Source organism: Brugia malayi, assembly GCF_000002995.4.
Source record: "Brugia malayi strain FR3 genome assembly, contig: Bm_v4_ChrX_scaffold_001, whole genome shotgun sequence".
NCBI classification, from domain to species: Eukaryota; Metazoa; Nematoda; class Chromadorea; order Rhabditida; family Onchocercidae; genus Brugia; species Brugia malayi.
In genome coordinates this window covers 21,411,792-21,434,646 of record NW_025062479.1, presented here as the reverse complement: position 1 = coordinate 21,434,646, position 22,855 = coordinate 21,411,792, and the positions used below count along the sequence as shown (strand labels likewise).

At 28.5% G+C, this 22,855-nt stretch overlaps 4 protein-coding genes across 7 annotated transcripts; 2 read left to right on the top strand and 2 right to left on the bottom strand.

The window, feature by feature from the left end:
• Positions 1-919: 919 nt before the first annotated feature.
• Positions 920-3,249, bottom strand: Bm337 (Uncharacterized protein; the record flags this gene model as incomplete). Of its 4 annotated transcripts, none has more annotated exons than XM_043075651.1 (6): positions 920-1,015; positions 1,247-1,411; positions 1,875-2,269; positions 2,497-2,596; positions 2,853-2,918; positions 3,127-3,249. In XM_043075651.1, 6 exons carry the CDS (start codon positions 3,247-3,249, stop codon positions 920-922), a joined length of 945 nt encoding a protein of 314 aa, XP_042931585.1. The 4 variants fall into 4 exon arrangements, with proteins under 4 accessions (XP_042931585.1, XP_042931584.1, XP_042931586.1 ...); XM_043075650.1 differs by having other exon boundaries at positions 3,157-3,249; XM_043075652.1 differs by lacking the exons at positions 920-1,015; positions 1,247-1,411 and having other exon boundaries at positions 1,919-2,106.
• Positions 3,250-5,844: 2,595 nt separating this feature from the next.
• Positions 5,845-7,254, top strand: Bm4164 (Uncharacterized protein; the record flags this gene model as incomplete). Its single annotated transcript, XM_001898395.2, has 3 exons — positions 5,845-5,998; positions 6,407-6,579; positions 7,072-7,254. The coding sequence occupies 3 exons, from the start codon at positions 5,845-5,847 to the stop codon at positions 7,252-7,254; spliced, it is 510 nt and encodes a 169-aa protein (XP_001898430.2).
• A 5,141-nt stretch (positions 7,255-12,395) lies between these two features.
• Bm1847 (Mitochondrial ATPase inhibitor, IATP family protein) lies at positions 12,396-13,820 on the top strand (the record flags this gene model as incomplete). Its single annotated transcript, XM_001898394.2, has 4 exons — positions 12,396-12,439; positions 12,843-12,897; positions 13,305-13,394; positions 13,647-13,820. 4 exons carry the CDS (start codon positions 12,396-12,398, stop codon positions 13,818-13,820), a joined length of 363 nt encoding a protein of 120 aa, XP_001898429.1.
• A 1,239-nt stretch (positions 13,821-15,059) lies between these two features.
• Bma-nhx-5 (sodium/hydrogen exchanger 3 family protein) lies at positions 15,060-22,855 on the bottom strand (the record flags this gene model as incomplete). Its single annotated transcript, XM_043075649.1, has 20 exons — positions 15,060-15,098; positions 15,873-15,944; positions 16,369-16,477; positions 16,686-16,789; positions 16,961-17,006; positions 17,156-17,309; positions 17,483-17,594; positions 17,919-18,023; positions 18,232-18,329; positions 18,520-18,669; positions 18,861-18,949; positions 19,273-19,378; positions 20,298-20,392; positions 20,555-20,631; positions 20,844-20,921; positions 21,025-21,126; positions 21,373-21,494; positions 21,803-21,944; positions 22,180-22,280; positions 22,846-22,855. The coding sequence occupies 20 exons, from the start codon at positions 22,853-22,855 to the stop codon at positions 15,060-15,062; spliced, it is 1,911 nt and encodes a 636-aa protein (XP_042931583.1).

The following is a 22,855-nucleotide window of genomic DNA, read 5'->3' as shown; positions in this document are numbered from 1 at the left end:
GCTATTTCATTGCTTGTATATTAATCGAAACATATACCAAAGTGCTCAAACAGCTATTTACAACATGCATGCATACTATGCTTCTTTCATATATCGCCTTCTTACATTTGCTTTTTATCATTATTATCTTATGTGGTGCTGGAAACCTCTCAGAATGATTCTCTAATATTGAAAGAAAGAAGTTCTGCTGTTGTCTGTTTCAAAATTCTATAACAACACTGCCACTTTGGTCAATGTTAATTTTATTGGATGGATTGATAAGAAATTTCTCAGTACCTACATGAAATCCCACTTTTATAAATGTTTTATTAGAAACAAAAAGCATGGAACTGTTGCAATTTTGTATTGTCACATGTTTAATGACAGCAAAATAAATCAAATTATCATTTCATTGTTTGAGCAGTACAACGAATTGATGGTTTATATATTACTGAAATTTGTGTTGAAACTTTTCATATCTCCCGAAACTTTGTAATGGAATGCTTCTAGTACAATTATCACTATCAGCAATTGATTGTTTATTAGCCCTAAAGCACTTTATCAGACATTTTTGAATAGCTTTCTTCTATATGCAGAAATTGTCATTCGTAACAATAAATCGTGAATTGAAGATTTCATTCAATTAATTCAGAGCTATTAACTAATAATGGAATCAAGCAATGTCGTACGTCGCACGAGAACGTCCTGAAATGTTGTATGAGAATGTTCGCATAGTTTAACTTTATTTAAAACACAGATGGATTTTGAAAATATGTTCCATTAAAAATAGTCATCAGTTATCAATAAGCAGCATCTCACTTTGTTTTTTGTTTTTTCTTTCCTTTCTTTTTTTTTTTTACACAACATTTAGATGTTTGATAAGTGAAAAATAATGAATCATCAAATAATTGCATAACATTCATTTCATTTATTTTTTATTTTAATTTTTATATCGAATGCTAAAAGTTATTGCAGTGCAGCAAACAGCGATCGCAAATGATGCGAGTGAGACTAATAAAGCAGTGGTAATTGAAACCTGAAAATGAGATTAGTTTATTCAAATCTTTTAATGTTTAATTCTTATTGCTAAATTCACTTTTATTATTATTTTTTTTTTTTTTTTGAAATATATATTTATCAAGTTGCAAGAGAAATAGAAAAAAAAATGAAAGGTATTAATAACATTTCAAAGAAATTTTAGTATATTCAACCTCTTCATCTTGAATGAATAAGTAGAGGTAATGGAAAGTAACAGCAAGAAAATTACTTTCGAACAAAAGAACTTTTTTTGGGCAAGATGTCGAAGTAAATTTGAATAAGCTATTGTTGTTTCCACTGGGCAACACGAAAACAAGAAATCTTCAAGAAAATAAAATTGTGGTATAAATACACCAATTGGACCAAAGCTAGCAATTCCTGAAGTTCGTTTGAACTGAAATATTTTCATTATATATAATTAGCCTTCAATACTTTAATTTTCAATTTCCAGCATTCAAATAAAGCAGTCTAAAAGCTATGCTGATATTGCAATAAAAACAATTCGAAATTATATAAAAATTGAAAACGCTAATTAATGCTAATTAATAGTTTTTTTTTTTTGAGGTTTTAATAGCTAGCAATCAATTATTAGATTTAAGCTACCTTATTTGATAACATTACTATAATTGGAAAGATGTATGCTTAACATAAAGTGTTAAAGTTTTTTAAGTATAAAAATAACAAGGAAAAGAGTAATAGAATTTTGGAAAAAGGTGTGAATATTAATAAGATTATACCAATATTCATGCAATATTTTAATGTTATTAATATTGATTATATTAATATCAACAATTCATAATAATTTTATTTTTATTCCACTAAATAATGATTGAAATCACGATTAGCCAATCATTTACCGATAAAGGTGAAATGGAACATTGAATCATAATTGGATATATTGTTATTGGTGATAAGAAATCCTTGGTATCAAATAAGAAATCGGGAATAGCTTTCCACTGCAATTGTGGCTTGGTGCGGAGTAATTGTTGAAGTGCTTTTTGTCGACTATCAGGCATAATATCCCAGCCAAGACGAAGCCAAATTTGCCACACTTTGCTGATTTGATTGATGGAAGATTGTTGAAAATTACTGTATTTGTTCAATGGATTAATATTGCTTTCAAAATTATTTGCTCTGTTTGATAACTGACAGAGTGGAACTGATCGAGAATCTCTTTCTGGGATACCATTTTTTAAAAAATTAGCCCTGTGATTATTTTGTTCTGTCCAGCAGTCAACAATACGAAATGGGACTGAAAAATTAGGGTAAAAAAGTTTGCTGTCTAAACTTATGAAAGTTTTAAATTCTTGAAAATAAGAAAAATTTCGTTCAAAAGTAAAATTATATTATTTCTTTTTTTTTTTTCGAGACAATCTTTTCTGTTTTGCTACTATTGAAAAAAATGAATGATTCACTTTTTTTTTGTAACACTAAATTTCTTTATGTAATATTTGAGAATAAATTGTTTGAAATATTTACTATGTTTCGAGGAAATCATTAAACTGAGATCAAAACCAATTTGTACTGATGAATTTATCTCAATTGATTCGCCATTAAGATCAGCAGCTATGATAATATCCTAAATGGAAATAATGAGATTATAAAAGAATTATAGATAAAAAAATAGGAATAGGTCATTAAAACAATCAATGAGGAATCATCATCTTTAATATCATATACATTGATAGTGATAATTTATTCTAAAGATTAGATTAGTTTAAAAAGCGAAATTAGATAAATAAATAAATAAATAAACTAAGCAAATTAGATAAATAAATGAATAAACTAAGCAATGAAATTAAAGTTAAAAACAAAATTGGGACAAAAAAACATACTTTCAACACTTGATCACATGAAATTTCGAATTTATGAATTATTTTACTATCAGCTGTCAATAAAACCTGCAATTATATCATTATTTCTTAACAAATTTAAACTTTTCAATGTTGTGTACTACGTATTGAATATATCTGCCAATGCAATAAATAACCGCCGTATCATTTTAATTATTTAATAAATTTCAAAAAATTTTTCTATTACTTGGTTCTCTAAGGATGACGCATATTCATTACATGAAGCTTTCAGAATTATACTTTAAGAAATAATAACTTTTTGTATTGTATCATTTGATAAGCAAACTTTCGGTATCAGTATACTGATCGGTTGTGAACCTGAATCCATTTCCATTTCACATGTTTTGGTGTAATTTGTGCCGATAAATACAAGTTTCATTGGTTCCTTCAAAATATTTTAATATTTCAAATTATTTGTAATTGAAATTAATGTTACACAACTCCGCTCAGTGCTAAGCTTTCTTAAAATCTAGAATAATTTTTTAAATAGCAAACATAATGTGAATGACATACATATATTTTTATTTTTCGTTGTAAATTATTCAATTCCAATTTAATTTTCAAACCATTTTGTAAACATTCAACAGTAATATATTCATCCAATGCAAATACACCGTTAACTAAAATTGAATTTGTAGAGCATTCCAAAAATTTTTTAAATTGTTAATATATTTCATATACTACGGTATCTGGAGGTACTATCTAGGAACCTTGAAAAAATGAATAATGTCTGATACATCCACTGCAATTTAACTGCTCTATTTGTTTCTGAAAAGAGGCGCATATGTCAAAGTTCATAGAACTCTTTTACAAATAAATTTATTTTTAACTCCTAATACGTAATAAAAATTATAATTTAGAAAAGAAAGAAGACATGAATTCACCATTACCTTTTAGAACTGAAAATATCAATAAAAGAAAACACAGTACATGCATTGCATTTCATTTATTGCTATTTCATAAAATTTCACTATTAAAATATCTTATTTTATAGTATCTAACTAGAACCTTAGACTGAACTCCGCCTTCTAACTTTTAGGCATGATAAATTTGAAATTTTTGATTAACACACTAAAAACCTAACACATGTGACAATGGAGGTAAAAGCTGAAAATGCAAGGAATTTTGATATTTCTTCTGAAGCTATTAGTCATTTGTGTCTGACGTGTACAAGCATGGCAAGCTATTTTTTTTTGACTCATTTAAACAAAATTTGAAAAATTTTTTTACAGAATGTAGAAAACATTCTTCTTTTAAAAACACACACACACACACACAAAATGAATAATTTATCATTGCTGTTTCAATTATTCTTTTTTAAAAAATATCAATTAGTAAGCAATAGAATGATAATAATTCCAATTAGAAATGACACATAAGAAGGAATAATGGGAACAGAAATGACACATAAGAAGGAATAATGGGAACAGTGCAGTGGTAGGTCTTCCCTTTCATCCAGCTTTCTCTACCTCTAATGGATGTGTCATTCATTTCAAATTATGATTTATTAATGGAAAAAATTAGCTATTGAGTGATTTATCTATAAAGCACAATGACACATTTTCTCTCTCACATATTTCATTGAGATATTGCAAAAAAAAAAAAAAAAAAAAAAAAAAAAGAAAAAAAGAAAAACTCTCAGTCAAAGCAGAATGATTAGTTTAGGGGAAAAAAAAACTAAAAAGAAATAAAATATGCGTTGAAAAAGGAACGAATGCCATCTTTGTGATGATGGTGATACAATGGTTGGATACACGACCCAGTGACCCAAATTTCCGGGATTATTTTTCTATCCTCTTTGAACATCGAAACAGCTACCAAAATTTCCACGCTCACTTTCTTTTATCTAATATTAAATGTCTTGATCAGCAACATTGTAATTGCTTTTACTCAAGTTTATCACAAATTCAATTATAACTTTGTTGAAATTTTTAAGTGTATGTAAACAGCCTATGCAAACGTATCATCTAAAAATTTTAACCTGTTTGATAATATTATCAATCCATAATTATCTTCCTATCAACTAGAATGATAAGGAATGAATATGGTGGTAAATATTATCATTTTCCTACACAAATTTCACTCTACAATTTTATAACCTTGAAGAATAGCACGAAATTATTTTCATACATGCACTGTAAAAATACATGTATATAACATTTCCGGTATTAATCAGTTTTCCGGTAGATGTTTTGATCAAATGGAAATTATAGAAGTTTATGAAAATTAAAACAGATTAATTACCCAGAGAAAAAATCAACTGCTTATAATGCATTAAATGAATTCATCGAGTTTTTTCTCTTTCTCTTATGATGAATTTTCTCTTTGATAACCACATGTGAGCAGAAGATTTCTTGTCTCTTGCAAATTTTAAAATTTTATTCGAATTTTACAAATGCCTTTTCTTCTTTTTCTTCCACAAGTTGATTATGATTTATATCGATATCATCTTGAATGTTTGAAATAAAGCTTTCTGTGAACAAAACTATTTAATTTTTCTTGCAGATGAAAAAAGAAAAAAGTATTATTTCATTGCTATCTTACCAGTAAAATTTTCTTTAGCATAAATAGTTAAACATTTTAATTTATTATTTATTTATTTTTTCACTATTACAGTTTTTTGCAAACTAATGAAAAGTTCTGATTGCAAGAGGTAAGCAAATAGCGCAAAAATCTGAATTTTTTATTCCTAAAGGCAACTAATCAAGTAATTCTAACTTTCTATAAGTTTAATTTGATGGAAAACTTTATTGAAATTAAATCAGTAGGATTAAAAGTATGCTGAGAAGCTATAAGAATTTAGTATGTATCACTAAAAAATGGAAATGCTAATGTTTTTAAATATTTTGATATATTAACAGAGAGGGAGAGAGAGAGAGAGAGAAAGAGAGATTTGAGAAATGTTAAATTTAATGATAATATAATATTGATATACTGTAAATTAAGATTAATTATGCCAATATTTTGTAGACGAATGACTTCATCGATACTATATGTGCTATCATATTTATTTGCATTCATATTAGCAGCAAAAATTCCGGAAAAATCGATCAGCAGAGTTCATCGTCCGCAAACGAATTGTAGATTCTCTGTACATAACGGTGGACCAAACGGTGAAGAAATTTCGGGTTAGCACTGCTTAAATTTATTTCAATAAATTTGCTTTCAGAAATTTGAAATTCTCATTTTTAATTATTTTTTTTCTTTACTTTCTTAGATTCTTAATTTAAATAATGAAGAACATAGCATCTGCTAATTATTTCATTAGAAGCATGAATACTCAAAAAAAAAAAAAAAAAAATGCTTGTAATATTAAAATAATTTCTTACTTCAAGCCTATTCTCATATATTCATTAATTAACATTTTGAGTTTGAAAAAAAATAAAATTAAATTTACATTCGGTCTTCACTGTATCACTTTAAATTTAATAAATTGTGCTTACAAATTTGATCACCATCCTGGACGCATATTATTAAGGAAACTTTGATAATTCAATTTAAAATTCGGTGCTTTTCTTAAAGATTTAATTTTTTAGGTACAAATTTGAATTCAGAACTGTATTATAAAATAAAATGTAATAAAGAAAAAGGTTACTGTCTTCATGTTGCCAATTGTACAGTGAAAAGTGATAAGGAAAATACAGAACCGTATCTTATCATTGATGAAAATGGTTGTACCTTGGAGCCAAGCTTATTCGAGCATGTACAGGTAAATTATTCAAATTAGCAAAAGTTTCTCCCGGAGATGGAGAGAATAAATTGAAAGCGAAATGGGAAACAATCACTTCTTGAGTTTTTGAATTCGTTTCTAAATAGAAAGGAGTAATTTATTATCACAATTAAAACTAATTAATAGAAATTAATCATTTTAAGGATAAGAAAAAAGCTAAAGCTTTCATAAATCAAAGACAATTACTGACATTGTCATTGTTAATTTCTCTGACCTTTGATAATACAAAAAATTTTTTGTTTTTCTCAAATTAATTCAGATAGTAGCAAATCTGCTTTTGTTCATCAGTAATTAGAGTTCGATTAAATGAAATTCAAAAATGGTTTAATTTTATTTTTGATTCTAAAATGAATGAAAGGATCATTGCTATTTATCAAATTTTATCAAAATAATAGAAAAAAAAAAAAAAAGATATTAGAAGTGAGTAAATTGAAAGAAATAATTCTGCGGAAAAGTTCAAGGTCATTTCAGTACGAAGATGATTTTACGGCTGGAATATACAATCCGCTTCCGATCCGATTCCGCGGATCAAGCTCATCAGTGCAATTTTTCTGCTCCACAACATTAGTACCAACAATTGATGGTGAATGCTCGCGTAAAATGTGTACCTGGAATGAATATGGTACTAATCATAATTTTGAAAGAAAAAAATAAACTTTCATCTATTGCAAAATGATATTTATCTGTTTGGATTTGGCTTATTTACGTGAAAAGTTACGTGAAAGGTAAACTTGACAACGCCAAAAATTTGCCATTTATTTTTATAAGCCTACTGAAGGCACTGTTAAATCATCATTCAACTATAATAATTTGTTGGTTCACTTTTGTGATTATATATATAATAGCTAATTGATACTGTAACCAAAAAATCATAAGGAGCTAACAAATTTTGAAATACTTACTAATTTTAAGTATATTAATTATTCTACTAGTAATGATATTTATCTTCATTTGATATCTCTTTTCAAATTTAAAAAAAAAGAAAATACAGTCTAAAATTTTGTAAAAGCCAACCATTTATAATAAAGATTGATGTGTAATTCGAATAGTTTACTTAATTTACACAAAAGAAATTTAAATGACTTTTTTACATTATCTTCCACAATTGTTATATTAATATTGACTTTTATCTTCATTTAATTTGCCACTTTTTAGAAAAACAAAAATGCAGACTAAAGTTTTACAAAAGCAAAAACATCTCTTTATTCAAATAAATATGAAATAAGGTGATCATTTCGAAAAGTAAATAAATGAGTCGTATTTCTTTTTGATGATAACGTTATCAGATAATAGATAATATATTGAAATTAAAGCGAATTGAAGCATTTGATTATTTTGTATAAAAATAAGATCAATAAAGTCCGCTTAGAATCTCAAAGTTGAAATATTCATGGCATTGACTTGCTTAATGCATTTTTATCAAATCTAATTAAAAATCTGAGAATAAATAAAAAAAAATGATTGCACTAAAAGCAATTAAAATAGTATTTTATTTTAAACATTATCTGTACCATTTTGAAAGAGAAATTCAACTAACTCTTAATTGATAACATTGATAATCGTAATGATAGCACTTTTTAATTTGTTATATAATTTTATAGTAAAAAGAGAAAGTTCAGATTTTTGGTTTAGAAACTTTAAAAATTTTAATCATCATGAAAAGATTGCACAATCATTTTTAATATTTGGTAATTAAGAAATTTTTTTAATAATTGGTCAATACACAAGTTCTGCTTTGCTTAGATGTTCAAAAGATCATTTGCAACTTTGATCACTCTATGATATTCGAGACATTAAGTCCAGCAGCACTTAATCGAGAATTTAGGACATAATGGAAATATTGAAAAGAGGAAAGAAAAACATCAAAAAAACGAAAAAAAAATGGTGCAAACAACTGAAATTTGAGCAATTGAAAAAGAAATAAGTAATTGAAAATTTTAATGCAAATATTTTGAAACAAAATGTTAATAATAAAGCATAAAATGCTAATGAAGCTAAAACTGATGATTCATCAACATCATTTAATTATTTTGAATCATTTTTACTAACAAAAAAAAAAAAAAAAAAAACTTGATCTTTATTTGATATTATTATTCATCAAATAATCTTCTTCGTCCAGTCAACATCTTTTGGATAATTATAACAATAGCTTTTACGCATCAAACTGCTAAGCAAGTGATAAAATAATAAACCATTGACATTATTTAATCATTTTATTTCAACTTCAAAAGTATTTTTTACTTTATATTTTATCTATTAAAAATGACTTAAATCTTACAATTTAGATCACTTGGATAATTAAACAATGAATTTTATAAAAACAATAGCTCCTATTATTATTATTTAATCATTTTGAGCTCATTTTAATTAACATGATCTTTTTAATTATACATGATTTTTTTCAATAGTAACTAATTCATTTAGTAAAGTATTACTTTCACTTAAATAATATTCTCATCCGCTTACTCTCTCTCTATATGACACTTCTAGTTAAAGTAATTTCTGGTTAAAGTAAGTGTTTCTTAAACAACTTCAAAATTTCTAAAAATTCAATCTTTTAGCATTGATTTAGTGAAAACAAACAAAAGAAACTGATGAAATATATCAATGATAAATGATAAACAAAAAAGGTAATAATAACTTATTATTTGATTTCCGCAAAATTTTCAACAGTAAATGGCTGATTTATTTGATAATTGTTTTTATCAAATTCGTCGGAAAAAGAAAAATGTCACAATAAATTGAATTGGAGGAAAAAATTTTGAAAAAGAAAATGTTGCAACAAACAGAAATTGCAATCAGCACTCAAATAATAATGAAATTACAACTACGAAACAATCATATGCATAAAATATTACCAATTTAATCCTTAGACTAAAACAATTAATTGTAACAACAAAAAAAAGGTGGAATTTTATATGATCAGTTGAAAAGTAATTAAAATGTTTTGCAGTGTTAGAAATAAATATCGGAAATAAGCTAATATATTTGTAATTATCAATTAAACCAAAATTAAAAATTAAAAAATTTTTATAATATGCAAATAATTCTATGTGTATTTTATCAAATAATACAAAAGGCACTATTGAATTAAAATATTTTATCACTCACTGATATTCAATGCCAGTAATTCAATGATTTCCATTCTGTTGTCTAACTTTTAAAATTTGCTTCATCCTTTTAAACATCAAATTGTTTCATCTCAAGTTGAAATTCTGTAATAGCAAGAATGGTTATGAATATATGCCAGAAAGTAATAATTAATTATCAAAGCTAAAATATTTTAAGTGATTCGTTGGTCCAGTAAAGTTACATCAGTGAGATTATCAGTCGATTTAATTAAATGCACTAAATTAAATGATTGGAAAATGATGAGAATCTCATTCTTTATGATGTTAGTCTATACCTATTGGAATGATGAAAGCTTCTTGAGATGTATTCAAAATAACAATGTGAACATTAAACTTAGTTACGTGTTACTATCACACTTTCTTCGGGAGTTTAAATGAACATTTATAAACTGTCACAAGGGTTTAAGAGAAGAAAATATGAGAGCATTGTGAATTAAACAGTGTTTGAACCCTTTAGTCTTTAATTCCAACTAACCTAACCTTAGTATAAAAGACTTCCATTTGAACATTTTTGTCATTTAGAAAAATTCATCTCTCACTATATCTATGGCACATTCATCATTTGATTCAACTTTCTGTTTTGCATTGTTTCAGAACAAAATAAAACTTATCTAATCTCGATACGGATGACACTGTCACATATGTGCACTTATCAGTTCATAATAAAATGTCATTTTAACCAATTTTCATCAATTTACTCTTTTCTCAGCTGATACTTCCGGCCAAACTACAATTGCTGAAGAGAGCAACATCAACAATAAACATTTTTCGAATAGTTTAAATATATTCGATTACAGAGAAAATACCCATACCCATAGGGAATCAGAAACAGATCATAATTGCACTGCGTGAAATTGAAGATACAAGCAATAAAGAATTAAAAATTGAAATTAATCCCATAACAACAGTAAATGTACCTTTGAATGAATGTATCATTTAATTTTATAATTGACTTTTTAATGTCGATTATTCTTTTAATTTTTTAAAGAAATAAAAATATTTTTTCAACTTTGAAACTATGTATATATGTTGAATGTTATGCTTTTGTATTTAATTCTAAGCCATTAAATAAGAAATTGAAAAAATTCGAATTATTAAAAATCATTTCAACTATTTTTTTTTTAATTAGCACTAAACATATATGTTTGATAAGTTAAAACCGATTCATAGTTTCCCAAACAACAAAATTTAATAAAATTTTATTCTTTTTTCATGTTACTTAAGACTTCTGAGAAATTTTCTTCTTATGATTACAGCACTTCAATTGCTACTTCAATGCTTCATGTTCATTTATTTACATTATAGCAATTAATTTCATAGAAATTTTCTACCCCATAGAATAAATTGATTCCGTATTTTCAGATGAAATGAAAAAAAAAAAAAAAGATTAGTTTTTTATTAAAAATTTGATTACTTATTATGTTTATCAGGTAAATTGAAAATACTACAGAGTTGCATTATGTTAAATCATCAAGCAATAGTAGTTGGAAATCCTGATGGTCATTCTTAATCTTATCAATTATAGAATTAGTTTCTTTGTATTCGCAAAATCTTCTGAACAAATTGAAATTGTGTAATGTTTCGAGTTGATCAAAATATAAGAACTGTCAATCTAATGCAATGAAGTAATTAGAAGAAAATAAGAAAAGTTGAAGTTGTTGCTATGTTATCGATGTTTACAATAACAATTGTATCTGTCATAGCATTAACCCCTATTGGTTTATGATTATCATCCGGAGATATGAAAGACATTTTTGACATTTGGAATCTATTAAGGTATATCGTTTCTTGTTATTCATGTTATGTGAAAAAGTTTTATCTAAAACTAAAATGTTATTTAAATGCACTCGGTTAAATTAACATAATAAATGTTGTGAGGGATACAGTACGGGGATTCGGGTATTTTTTACGAAAATCTGCAATCGAAATAAGCACAGTCATATATATCATAACATAACAGTATGAGAATTTGCATTAATCGAATGATTAATCAATTTAAAAAGTTAACCACTAAAGTAATTAATTTGTGAATTCCTTCCATAATTAAATTTGTGTTTTAATTATGAATCGTTTTTTCTCTTTTTTTTTTTTTTTCCACCAGTATCACTTGAGAATCGAAAAACTTATATTTTAATTAGCATTCCATAATAAATAGTATGTTATCATTTCAATTTAAAATAATAATTCAGTTGTTTGTTTCCTCAGCTTAACTGTTTATATTTCTTCTTTTACTCCTTTTTTTTCTCCTTAGTCCTTCTTCTGAACTAACCTTACCCGAACTAACAACAAAACAAGTACTACCTACCCATCCAATCCCTGATTTACCCATTTCATCTCATAACTCATTTGCCGTGACGCTTTGAAAATCACGATCTCATCCAGGCATGTAGGATTTATAGCTTCGATTTTTTTAGACGATTTCCTACCTTTATTTCATTTCCTCATTATGTTTATCAATAAGTTTATTCGCTTCAGCTGATGCTTTATTTCAATCGGATGCTTCTTTAGCGGTCTGAAGAGTTATATAATAATTTAATAGAATGTTTGCTTTTGTTGATGCTATTCCAAGTTATTCAAATTGATTAATTCTTTTATTGTCGTATCAGTTATGGTTAATTATTAGGAATTTAGCAAGTTATTTTAAATTTGATGTAATTCCAGGCAATGACACTTACGCATTCATCACGATTTGCTATTGGTCTTTCTCGGTGAGAGTTTTTTTTCTTCAAATAGTTTTTTCATTCAAAAAATTAGAATATTTGAAGTGTCTCTTCTCTGTCCCCTAGAATGCGATACTTTCCATGTTAGCTTTGTCCTTGTAGTCCATCTTAAGTTGATCCCTCATATCATAGGTGCTGACACCAATCTAGTGAAAGGCACAGGTTACTGATAGTCTGTCTTATGCTAGACTACTTGTTAATATTTTGGAGATTGTGGTTGGATTGTATAAATATTGTCATCTTAATATATCAATTAAAGAAAGATTCCAGTAATCAGCTACACTGGAGTTGTCATTTTGTTGTCTGAAAGCTTATCGATTTTTTTTTTTTTTTTTCATTAATATGGTTTTATCTTGGTTAGTAACTAGGATTTGTAATATTTTTCTTGCAGGTCTATAAAACGAGGTTTCAGTCAAGTGGGTGATCTCGGAAGTGGCAGTGGAAAGGTTCCTTTAATTTTTGGTCATCTCAACTAGTTAGCAACTAGTACGGATTTCATTAGAGTCGTTTTTTTTTTTTTTTTTTTTTTTTGTAAAGAGTTATCAAAACTGATAGTTTCTATCATTTTATTACTCTCTTAAACACAAATAAAAGCATGAGAAAGGTGGGGATTTTATTAATTGTGTGTCAAAATATTTCGGCAAAGCTATTTAGAATAGACATATGACGAGACGAGATGAAGTCCTTTGTAGATAACTGAGAAATTTTCTCACAGCCTGCAACTATTATATATCTATTCAGTAGTTTTTTTTAACCTTCCTTTTTTTTTCGTATTGAACGAAGAATGAAAGAAAAAGTCTCCTTGATCATTAATGTTTATTTCCAAATAGTTTTTCAGTTTACTTATATTTAGGGTGGCGGAGCTGGCGGATCAATACGTGATGCTGGTGGCGCTTTCGGAAAACGACAAGCTGCACGCGAGGAGGAATATTTCAAAAATCTGGTAAAAATGTTATGTCATTTTATTGTTCTTCAGACTTATACTGTGCACTTTATCATATTAGCTCCAAGATTGTTAATTATTTCGAAAGCATTTTAACCACGATAACTGATCGTGCATCCGGTCCTATTTTTCAATGATGGCACGTGTGAAACTATTATGTGTAAATATTCTTGGAACGGGTCTTGTATATTTATAACTCTTGGTCTACATATTTCAGAATGACAAAAATAAGGAAATTTAACTTTTTTCCAGGAAAAAGAACAGCTGAAGTCACTACAAATGCAGTATAAAAATTTGCGCAAAGAAATGGAACGTGAAATAGAAGAACATGAAAGTCATGCTCGTGAACATAAAGAGGCAGCTGAACGACTGAGACGTCGAGTAAATGAGTTGGAAAAAGAAGAGCAGCAGTTGAAAAGTCAATAAGTTGCCTTTCTGTCCCAAAGTTTTTGAGCTTCTGTTTATTTTAAAGATGCTAGAAACAGTAAAATTAGAATATAATTAGACTAGGCTAATGTATAAGAAACAGCAGAATTAAGGAACCAAAATGTTATGGAACTCTTCAATGATTACCCTTATAATTATTTTTAGTGTAGTGTCTTTCTGTGAGCAAATATAACATATGTTTATAAAATTTTATTAAATTATATATTACACAGAGTAATGTATATATTTGAGAAATTAGCGGTTTTCTTAAGCAATAAAATAAGTTTACAGCTTGCACGGGAAAGCATAACGAAAGCTAGGACAAATCATTACTAAGTACCCGAAAAGGCGAAGCTTAAAACGACCCATATTTATCGTTAAGTACATACATTACAAAAACGGTCGAAGTTGTTGGGGGTTTTAATAGTGGAGGAAACTGCAAAAGAAATGTTCTGGAATGTAAAGATAAAATCAGGAACAGCGGTGTTACATTTTATAGAACTGAAAGTTACGTTAAGTGCTAGACCTTTCCAAAGACGCCTATCGTTACTCTCGAAAGAAATCCCGAGTTAATTAATATGGTCTTCTCAAACTTAAAAACCTGCGACTGTAAAACAACAAAAATGATACTGAACAAAAGTAAGACTCAGGAACTTATTAGGATTCGGAAAAGAGTTTTCAGAATTGACATGTACTTGTAATGGTTGAGAATAATTTACATGGATTCTAATACTGCTTCGCTTCATTCATCACAATCATTGATTAAATGGGGTTTTTTTTTTCTTGATACCAGAATGAAAGGATAAACAAAAGTTAGTGAACACCGGTTATATGCATCTATAGCTGCAAAAAAAACATAGAAAACAAAAAGCAATTAGCAAGCAAAACAATATACAAGCAGATTTCAAAGTTCTGATTCCTTCAACAATTATATCTGTCAAACCGTTTTTTTTTTTTTTTTTTTTTTGATGACCTTTCTGCCAAATCGTCTCTATTAATTGATGTGCTTCTATCCTTGATTGTATCACATCATATAGTGAGTGCATAAGTGAATCTATCTCTCAGAGCACTCTATCTCAGTTCTCAACGAATTGAAAATTAAATTTTGTTCAATCAAGAAATTTGAAACAAAAATAAATACAAATGAGTAACAAGTGCATAAAAAAGGACGGTTAAGCTGTAGTTGCAAAAAGAGAACTCCAATGAATAATTTCTGCCTCTTTCGGAGATATTTTTCAATCATTTATTTTCATCAATAGCCGCATTATTTTCCAATGGCTGAAACAAAGTTTTTCTACAAATGCTCTTGTTTTCTGCATTTAAAACATTTCGACATTATCCATTAGCTTCATCTGGCGTTATTTCGAAAAAATATCAATTTAAAGGACCCTTTAGTCCTTTAAATTGGTAACTATTTTAATTTATCCATAAATTTACATTTCATAAGCGCAAATGGAGTCAGAGTGTAAAAGTAAAATATTGTTTTGGTAAGGAAATTATGCACTCCGTGCTTCTCCATTTCACTGTATTTCAAAGTCTAAAGTTGTATATGCAAGCGTGTAAATATAACATCTTTATTTCAAAACTGCGGGACAGTAGTAGAAAATGTCATCGCTTGCTAATATTGAGACAAGTTTTTGTCACCGAATTTTAGAATAGAAATTTTCTTTGATGCTTCGAAATCTAACCTACTTATCAAACTTCAAAACACTAAAATGTGAAACTATTTTGATGAGGTCACAGTTGCTCTGTCACGTTGCACTATAAGTTAGTGACTATAAAGCAATTAATAAATTTGGGAATTTTGATTCAAGTGCCACTTGTATATGCTTATCATACGATTAAGACTGTGTAATGTCTCTATCATTATTTAAAGATACTACTGATAAAAAAGAAAAATTTAGTGTTATTGGGGTTATGTTTTAGGAAGGAGTAGAAAAAGGGGGTGTCGGAAGGATTACCTCTCTACCACCGAATAAAGCATGTTTTTTTCTATAATTTTGAGGAACTGTTGTTGATCGCTATTCTATCGAGTGAATTATAATAGCGTACCCGCAGAAATGGATTGTCGTTAGATGGAGACTGATTGCTTACTGCACCATTATTATTAGTTGTTCGTGTATACTGAAACAAGTAAATGAAAGATGAACACGCATTTAAAGCCAGTGAAAAGGATTATTCATTATATTGGGTGCGAAGAAAACAATAAACAAGAGAAATATGAATATACACATTCGGTCAAGTATGACATAAAGATATATTCGGAATTCTTTAAGAAAAAAATTACGGTCAAAATAGTTTCAACTAATAGAGTGTTGCTAAATAATATCAGCAGTAGTAAAATTCACGGTTAATGTAATCTTACGGCTTGATGTAGTCAATAATTATCATCAGAACTTCACCTGTCACATACGCAAGTACTTTTCTACCGCCTTCAGAACATATGATTGTAAGACAAAATAATTTCCAATTCAATTGTTGTCGAGTGTCTTCCTGTTAATTAACCTTTCAAAAGCTTAATCTAGTTACCACTCCGAATAATACATACCATAGATAGTTGTTGCTTAGTAGTGAATATTTTCGCAAATGGTGCCATAAATGAGGGCATAGTCTCCAATAATGTTGGGTTTGCATTAGTTAAGAATGGCTTCATAAAGCTGCAAATGATTTTTTGTTAAATAAGAGCTAAAAACGGATGAATCAAATAATAATTTCATAATTAGAAAAATCTCAACAGCCAAAGAAGTTATAGAATATGTAAACAAATTTAAGAATTACCACTACTTTTTTTCTTTTTCAAGTAACTGAATGCTTGATAAAAAACTTTGGATCACAAGAAATGACAGTAAGAGACAAAGCACTTACGATGCATCAAAGTTGTACCACTTTCGAGGAAGGAATGCTTTATCCCATGGGTTTTGTCCACTGACACGCGATAATGTATCCATACCTTGCAGATGACTATCATCCTACATTTAAAATTGAAATAGACATTAGAACATTAAATTAGCACACGGCACAAGTAAGATATATGCATTCTAACTTTTTCCCTGAGAAAATATTGTTTTTCAAAATTTTCATAAATTATCACTAGAATATCAACTTCATCCTGAAAAAACAAGAAAAAAATGAAACAATACCAAATTTAGTTGTAGCTGAGAGTCGTCATAAGCATCAACACCGTGCCTAAAGCAATGATTCCAGTGAAAAACATCTCGTCAAACATTACTTATTTTTCACAGCATAGACAATTTGCTTCTCAGATTTTGTACTCAAATTCTACTTTAGTTTAAAAAATTATCAAATTTCGTCAAAAGGAACAAAAATGAAGAGACCTGATACCCAAATACTCAGTAAACCAAGAAGTAAGACCACCATTGAACAAGACAGTTACGATCACAACCATACTAGTTGTAGTAGCCATAATCTGACGATTATCTGTTGACGTATTACGATATGCAAGTGCAAAAGCCATAGCCCCACGCAATCCTTCAATTAAAGCACTGAGTTAACAAATTCACCGAATTTGTACTTGAAGATTCTAATCATATACAGAAAAAAATCTTGATTAACAATTTCGTCAGCAGAGGAATTAAAGCAAAAAATTGACAGTTAAACAGTTTTCTTTAAAAAAAAAAGAAAGAGAAAATGATAAATCGTACCCGAGAAAAGCATCATATGTTGATATCGCTGTGGAATTTTAGGTTTTCGACGGATATTTAACATGGCAGAAACCGGATAAATATGGGCCGCTCTTGATAAAAATACAGAAAGCTAAAAAAGATGAATAAGTGAAAAGACACGTTAAATGCATAAATTTATAAAAAATAAAAATCCAGAAATATAAACATGCTATATTATGTAAAGAACTAAAACGATTTAATCATTAACATCAAAATGAACTGAACATTTAAACTGTTGTTTTTCTATTAGGAAAATTGATAAAGGGAAGCAGAAAAAAAAAAAAAATCTTTTCTTTGGTAAGCTCAAAGAAATTCTTAATAAGCTTAGATATTTAATTTTATTATTTGTTGATATATAGAATGTTCCACTAGAAAAGAGAAAAAAATTTAAGAATGAAACAAAAAAGTATCTCACCAGAGTGCAAAGAAAAAAGGAAATACTCCATTGTTGACTGTGTGATACGAAAACACTTACTCCAATGTAACAAAAGATGAAGCTTTCCATCAAGAATGAAACTTCCTGAAAAATTAATACTCTCTCCGCGGTTACCTGCACTTTACTGCCTTACATCTAACTGCTATGTATGTCGCAACATTCTGGAATATGAAATATGATTTATTCAGTTAGGCGATTCTATAATACTATCATTGTACAATCATCACTTTTCACTTACAGTGATTTTTGAAAAACGTTTTTAGCAAAACGATAAATTCTTTACAACAGATACCTCGAAAAATTGCTTTGTTCTAGTTCTTGCTTCATCTGATAAATTATTGTAAGTATAATGAGCTTGGCATATGGCACAAAAAAGAACAGCCACAATTCCTGAAGCGGCATAAAATTTCAGAATAATTCATAGAAACTTCCCTCTCCATAACTGATCCAATGCAAATGTAATTTATAACATTTGCCAGCCTACATATGAAGGACGAAAATGTATGTAATCATCATGCAAATAAGCATGAATTAGCAAAATCACTTGATTTCGGAACTTATCAAATAATGACATACAAACCTGTCAATTCAACAAATTCGGCAAGAAGGAATGATAAATATGAAAGAAGTATGAAAAGAGCTGCTTCAAGCAATGGGAACTCTTTAATTTCAGTCATTTTAGTGATCAAAGCCGTAGCGCAGCCAATAACTGAACCCAATAGTAGTGATCCTGAAATTGGCAAGAAATCATCTTAGTCTTTAATGGGTAAAACGAAAAGTTTTAAATATTTTCGGAAAAAATGCAGGCTTCGCATTTTCGATAATAAAGATTTGAATAATAGAAATAGAGAAATAAAATAACCAAATATATTAATGTTGATATGTAAATTTCGAACAAATTGTGCCAAAAAAGAAACATACCGAAAAAAACAGATAAAAAATCAATAACAGCAGCAAACAAAGCATCTAAATCGAATGATTTATCCGAAGCTGCAAAATTATCCACTGAGCTGAAATCAGGCAAGTTTAAAAAATTACTGTAGAACACAGACACCATTTTCGATAAATTTAATATTCGACAAATGCTGACAAATTCTAAATTAATGACTTAATATAGTCATTTTTTGATATCAGTAACTACCAAAAAATGTTGCTTAATTAATCCTAACAAAAAATAACGCCATTTTAAATGACCCACATAGTAAGAAAAGGAATCAAGCTCTTTACCGATTTTCAGATTTATCTTGCAGTTGATCTCTTGCATGCTAAAATTTCGGATTGCAGCAACATTAGACAATCACATTTTTGGTAGTAAAATGAAATGTAAATTTACCTTGATAAAACAATAGCAACAGCATCATTTAGTACGCTTTCACCAAAAACCAGTGCATACAGATCTGATTCCACTTCCATCTCTTGGAAGACAGCCAGTACTGATACTAAAATTGGAAAAAAATTACTAAAAAGGAAAAACTTTTAAAAGAAAATAAGTTGCAATACAACTTATAAGAAAGTTTCAGTTTATTCAAACAGAAATGAAAGTTAATCAATTCTGTCAAAAATCAAATGTTAATTATATTCAAACATGTTAATGATGTTGCAAATTTTTAACCTTCTTGCTAAGGACTTTAGTATCACTGATCCAAAGAATAAAATTCCTCCTTCCCTACATAACTTTCATGGAAGAAAGAAGCAAACATGCCTCAACTATTCCCTTAAATTATTTGGACCACTGAACCCTAACTTTCCCAGCCCTTAAGTTACTTTTCAGGTAGGATTTATCAGTTAATGTCACACCATTGCCTCAGAAAGCAACATTCGGAATGGTGCTGACCAATAAGGCAACAATGTATTTTTTTTTGCACACGCTACCAAGTATGAAGGCATCAGCTGAGCCTCCACCCTGAATTATTATGTGCCTCGTATTGAAAGCACTACCACTACACTATCATTTCGCACTACTGTTTCTTAGTATTGAGAAAGCAATAAGTTGGAATATGTCGCACAGATCTTACATTGGTGAAAAAACGGTCGTGCTTACCAACTTTTTATGCAATAACATAATGATAATAATAGTAATCGGATCAAGATAATATTAACAATAATAAAACCAAAATTATTTTTGAAACCTTGAGCAATAAGTAATAATAACTGGTACTTTTCGTATACTTGCTTGAAGTTTTATGAGAAATTGCTTGTTCTAGTCTTTAACCGATCATCTCTGTTTTAATTACCAATTAAAGACGCTCCACGAGAGATTTGTTTCACTTTTTTTTTTTTAAATTCACATTATCGACAAAGAAATTTTGCACAATGCCAACTATTAGAAAATCCTCGCAAAACACAAAAAAAACTAACCGGGGTCGGTTGATGACATCAGCGCCCCGAAAAAAAGGAGTTCTTTGAATGTAAATGATGAAGAGAACAACCAGCAAAACGAATGCATTATAATTCTTTAAAAAAAAAAAAAAAAATTTGGTAGGAAATAAAAAAAAACTGAAAAATGTAAAAAGATTCGAAATATGACGAATAATTCAAGCTTTCCATACATTTTCATTCACTGATAGAGAAAATTTCGAAAATCAAATGAATAAGAGAAATATGGACGAACGTACCCAAAAGTTATAGCTGATATAGTTGTGCCAGCGAAAGCAAATGTTAGAATACTGCCAATATTCCGAAAAAAATGTCGCTAAAAACACCGATCGCATGAATTTTCAGAATCATAAATGATTTTTCTTTGTTGTCTTTGAATGTATGCCGCATGAGAATAAAAGCATAGCTTATTTCTGAGTAATGACTTTTAGTTAAGCAAGAAAGTCGGAATTAGTTCTATAGATTCCACAAAAAATGTCACCACTTTAATTACTGTGAATCATAATTTGACAATTATTAATTACGTACTTTTTTCAAGCTATAGCCAGCATTGAAAATAATTGGTGGAAGAAGTAAGTTGAAAAATATCTCTGGAGAAAATACAGCCTGAAAGCATAATTAACACCAACTTTGCCAATCACGATCAGACACAATAAGAGATAAACAGAAAAAAAAAATTGAGCAAGCTCTGAGGAAAATTTAAATATACTTTTTGTTCGAGATGTCGTTCACTTTGTTTGTCCTTATCTCCAAAAAAACCTTCTATCAGTTCATAATGAAACTGAACTTTCTGCGTTTTTGCTGGTTCAACCTAAAATATGAAAACATTCACTGAATGGTACATCGATTAGAATAAAATGAATAATAAAAAAATCAACAGAATGAAATGATATGATGACTTCTGATATGGTGCATATATGAAGTAAAGTATCACAGCGTAAGATGGAATGAAAAATATCGAAGCAATATTGAGGTGCATAAATTAAAAAAGCTTTTAAAAATGAAAGCTTACAGAGTTCGTTCAAGCACATGAATATTTGAAAGTAAATAACTGAACCTCAAGTCGTAAATAATCTGGTGGGTCATGTACGACAGATCCATTCTTCTGCATTACATCTATCGTTTGACTTTCGATCACCCCAATATTTGTATAACGCAATAAGAGACCAATCAATAAACCTGAAAGCAACTCCGTTTTACATTCTAAATCAAACAGGACAATCCAAAATTCGTCCTAAAAATAATAAAAATATGGAAAGCTCAACAAGGTTTTCTTTTTTTTTTTTTCACTTCGAATGAAGTGAAATAATTGCATAAAGCCATAATAACTAAGGCTATAATCAAATAGAAAAAAGAGAATAGGACATTCTCCACTCAAACAATTAATCCGATTTTTCTAACAAACAAATATGCTGTATAATTTCATTTGGAGAGAACGTGATCATAAGGTTTTTTGTGGAGAAAAAACAAACGAAGAGAAAACCAACCATAACACAATGTAAGACCAGTTTCATGGATAAAGCGAAGGCGATGATGCTTGAAAAACCATGTTGTAAGAACGATAGAAACAAGTAAAGCGACAAAAATCAATAAAATTAAGGTATCAATCCGATGAATACTGTAGGCTCTCTGAAAAAGAAAAGGCAAAGTTTTAAAAGTTTTTAATTTTATGATTTCATTAAATGTTTCATGGACCTTAGTAATAGACATATGAAAATGACGTTTTGAAAAAACTATAAACTGAAAAAATAGAATGAATTTCTCTCATATATTGAAAAATCCCTTTGTTCTTTCGGCAATATTTCTCAGTTCCCATATTTTCTAAGAAGTTTCTCCGCCAAAAACTAGAAATATCTTTAATTACCTTTTCGGCAGCTTGCTCAATGTGTTCAGCCGAATCACGTCTTCCACCAAATCCGGAAACGCACTGAAGACATAGAAGTAATAATAGTAGCAACACTTCACCTGTAATACGATCGAAGTGTTTTCTTTGATGTCTCCAGCAATGTCAAAAAGACAAAAAGAACTGTCAATATTCAATCTGGCCAAATTATGAAAGTAAAACACTTGAGCAATTCCTTGTGAAAAACCGTTTTCCTCAAAATTTTGTTAATTTTATAAATTTTCTCCGAAATCTTGAATTTACTTTATTAGCATCAACATCAAGCAAAATAAAAGTAATCTGGTTAACAACCATGGTACAATATGTTTTCTATAGGCCTCTCAAAAAATAATCTGTGTTGAAAGGCCTTAAAGCATTTATTTTAGTATATTCCTCATAAGTTAGCTTGTTTAATTGCTTAATAGAATAATTTGCACATTAGCTTATAAGAAATATAAGAAATTGTCAACATAGGCTTACACAGGCTTAATTTATCTAATCTACTACTTTATCAGCAAATCCAAAACCTGAAAAATCATTAAATACTGCAACAGAAAATTAAAAACAAACTATATTTTAGTATCCATAAAACTAATAAAATTTACAAGATTTTTTTTAAAAAAAAAAAACAAAAATCAAAAAACTTACACTTATTCAT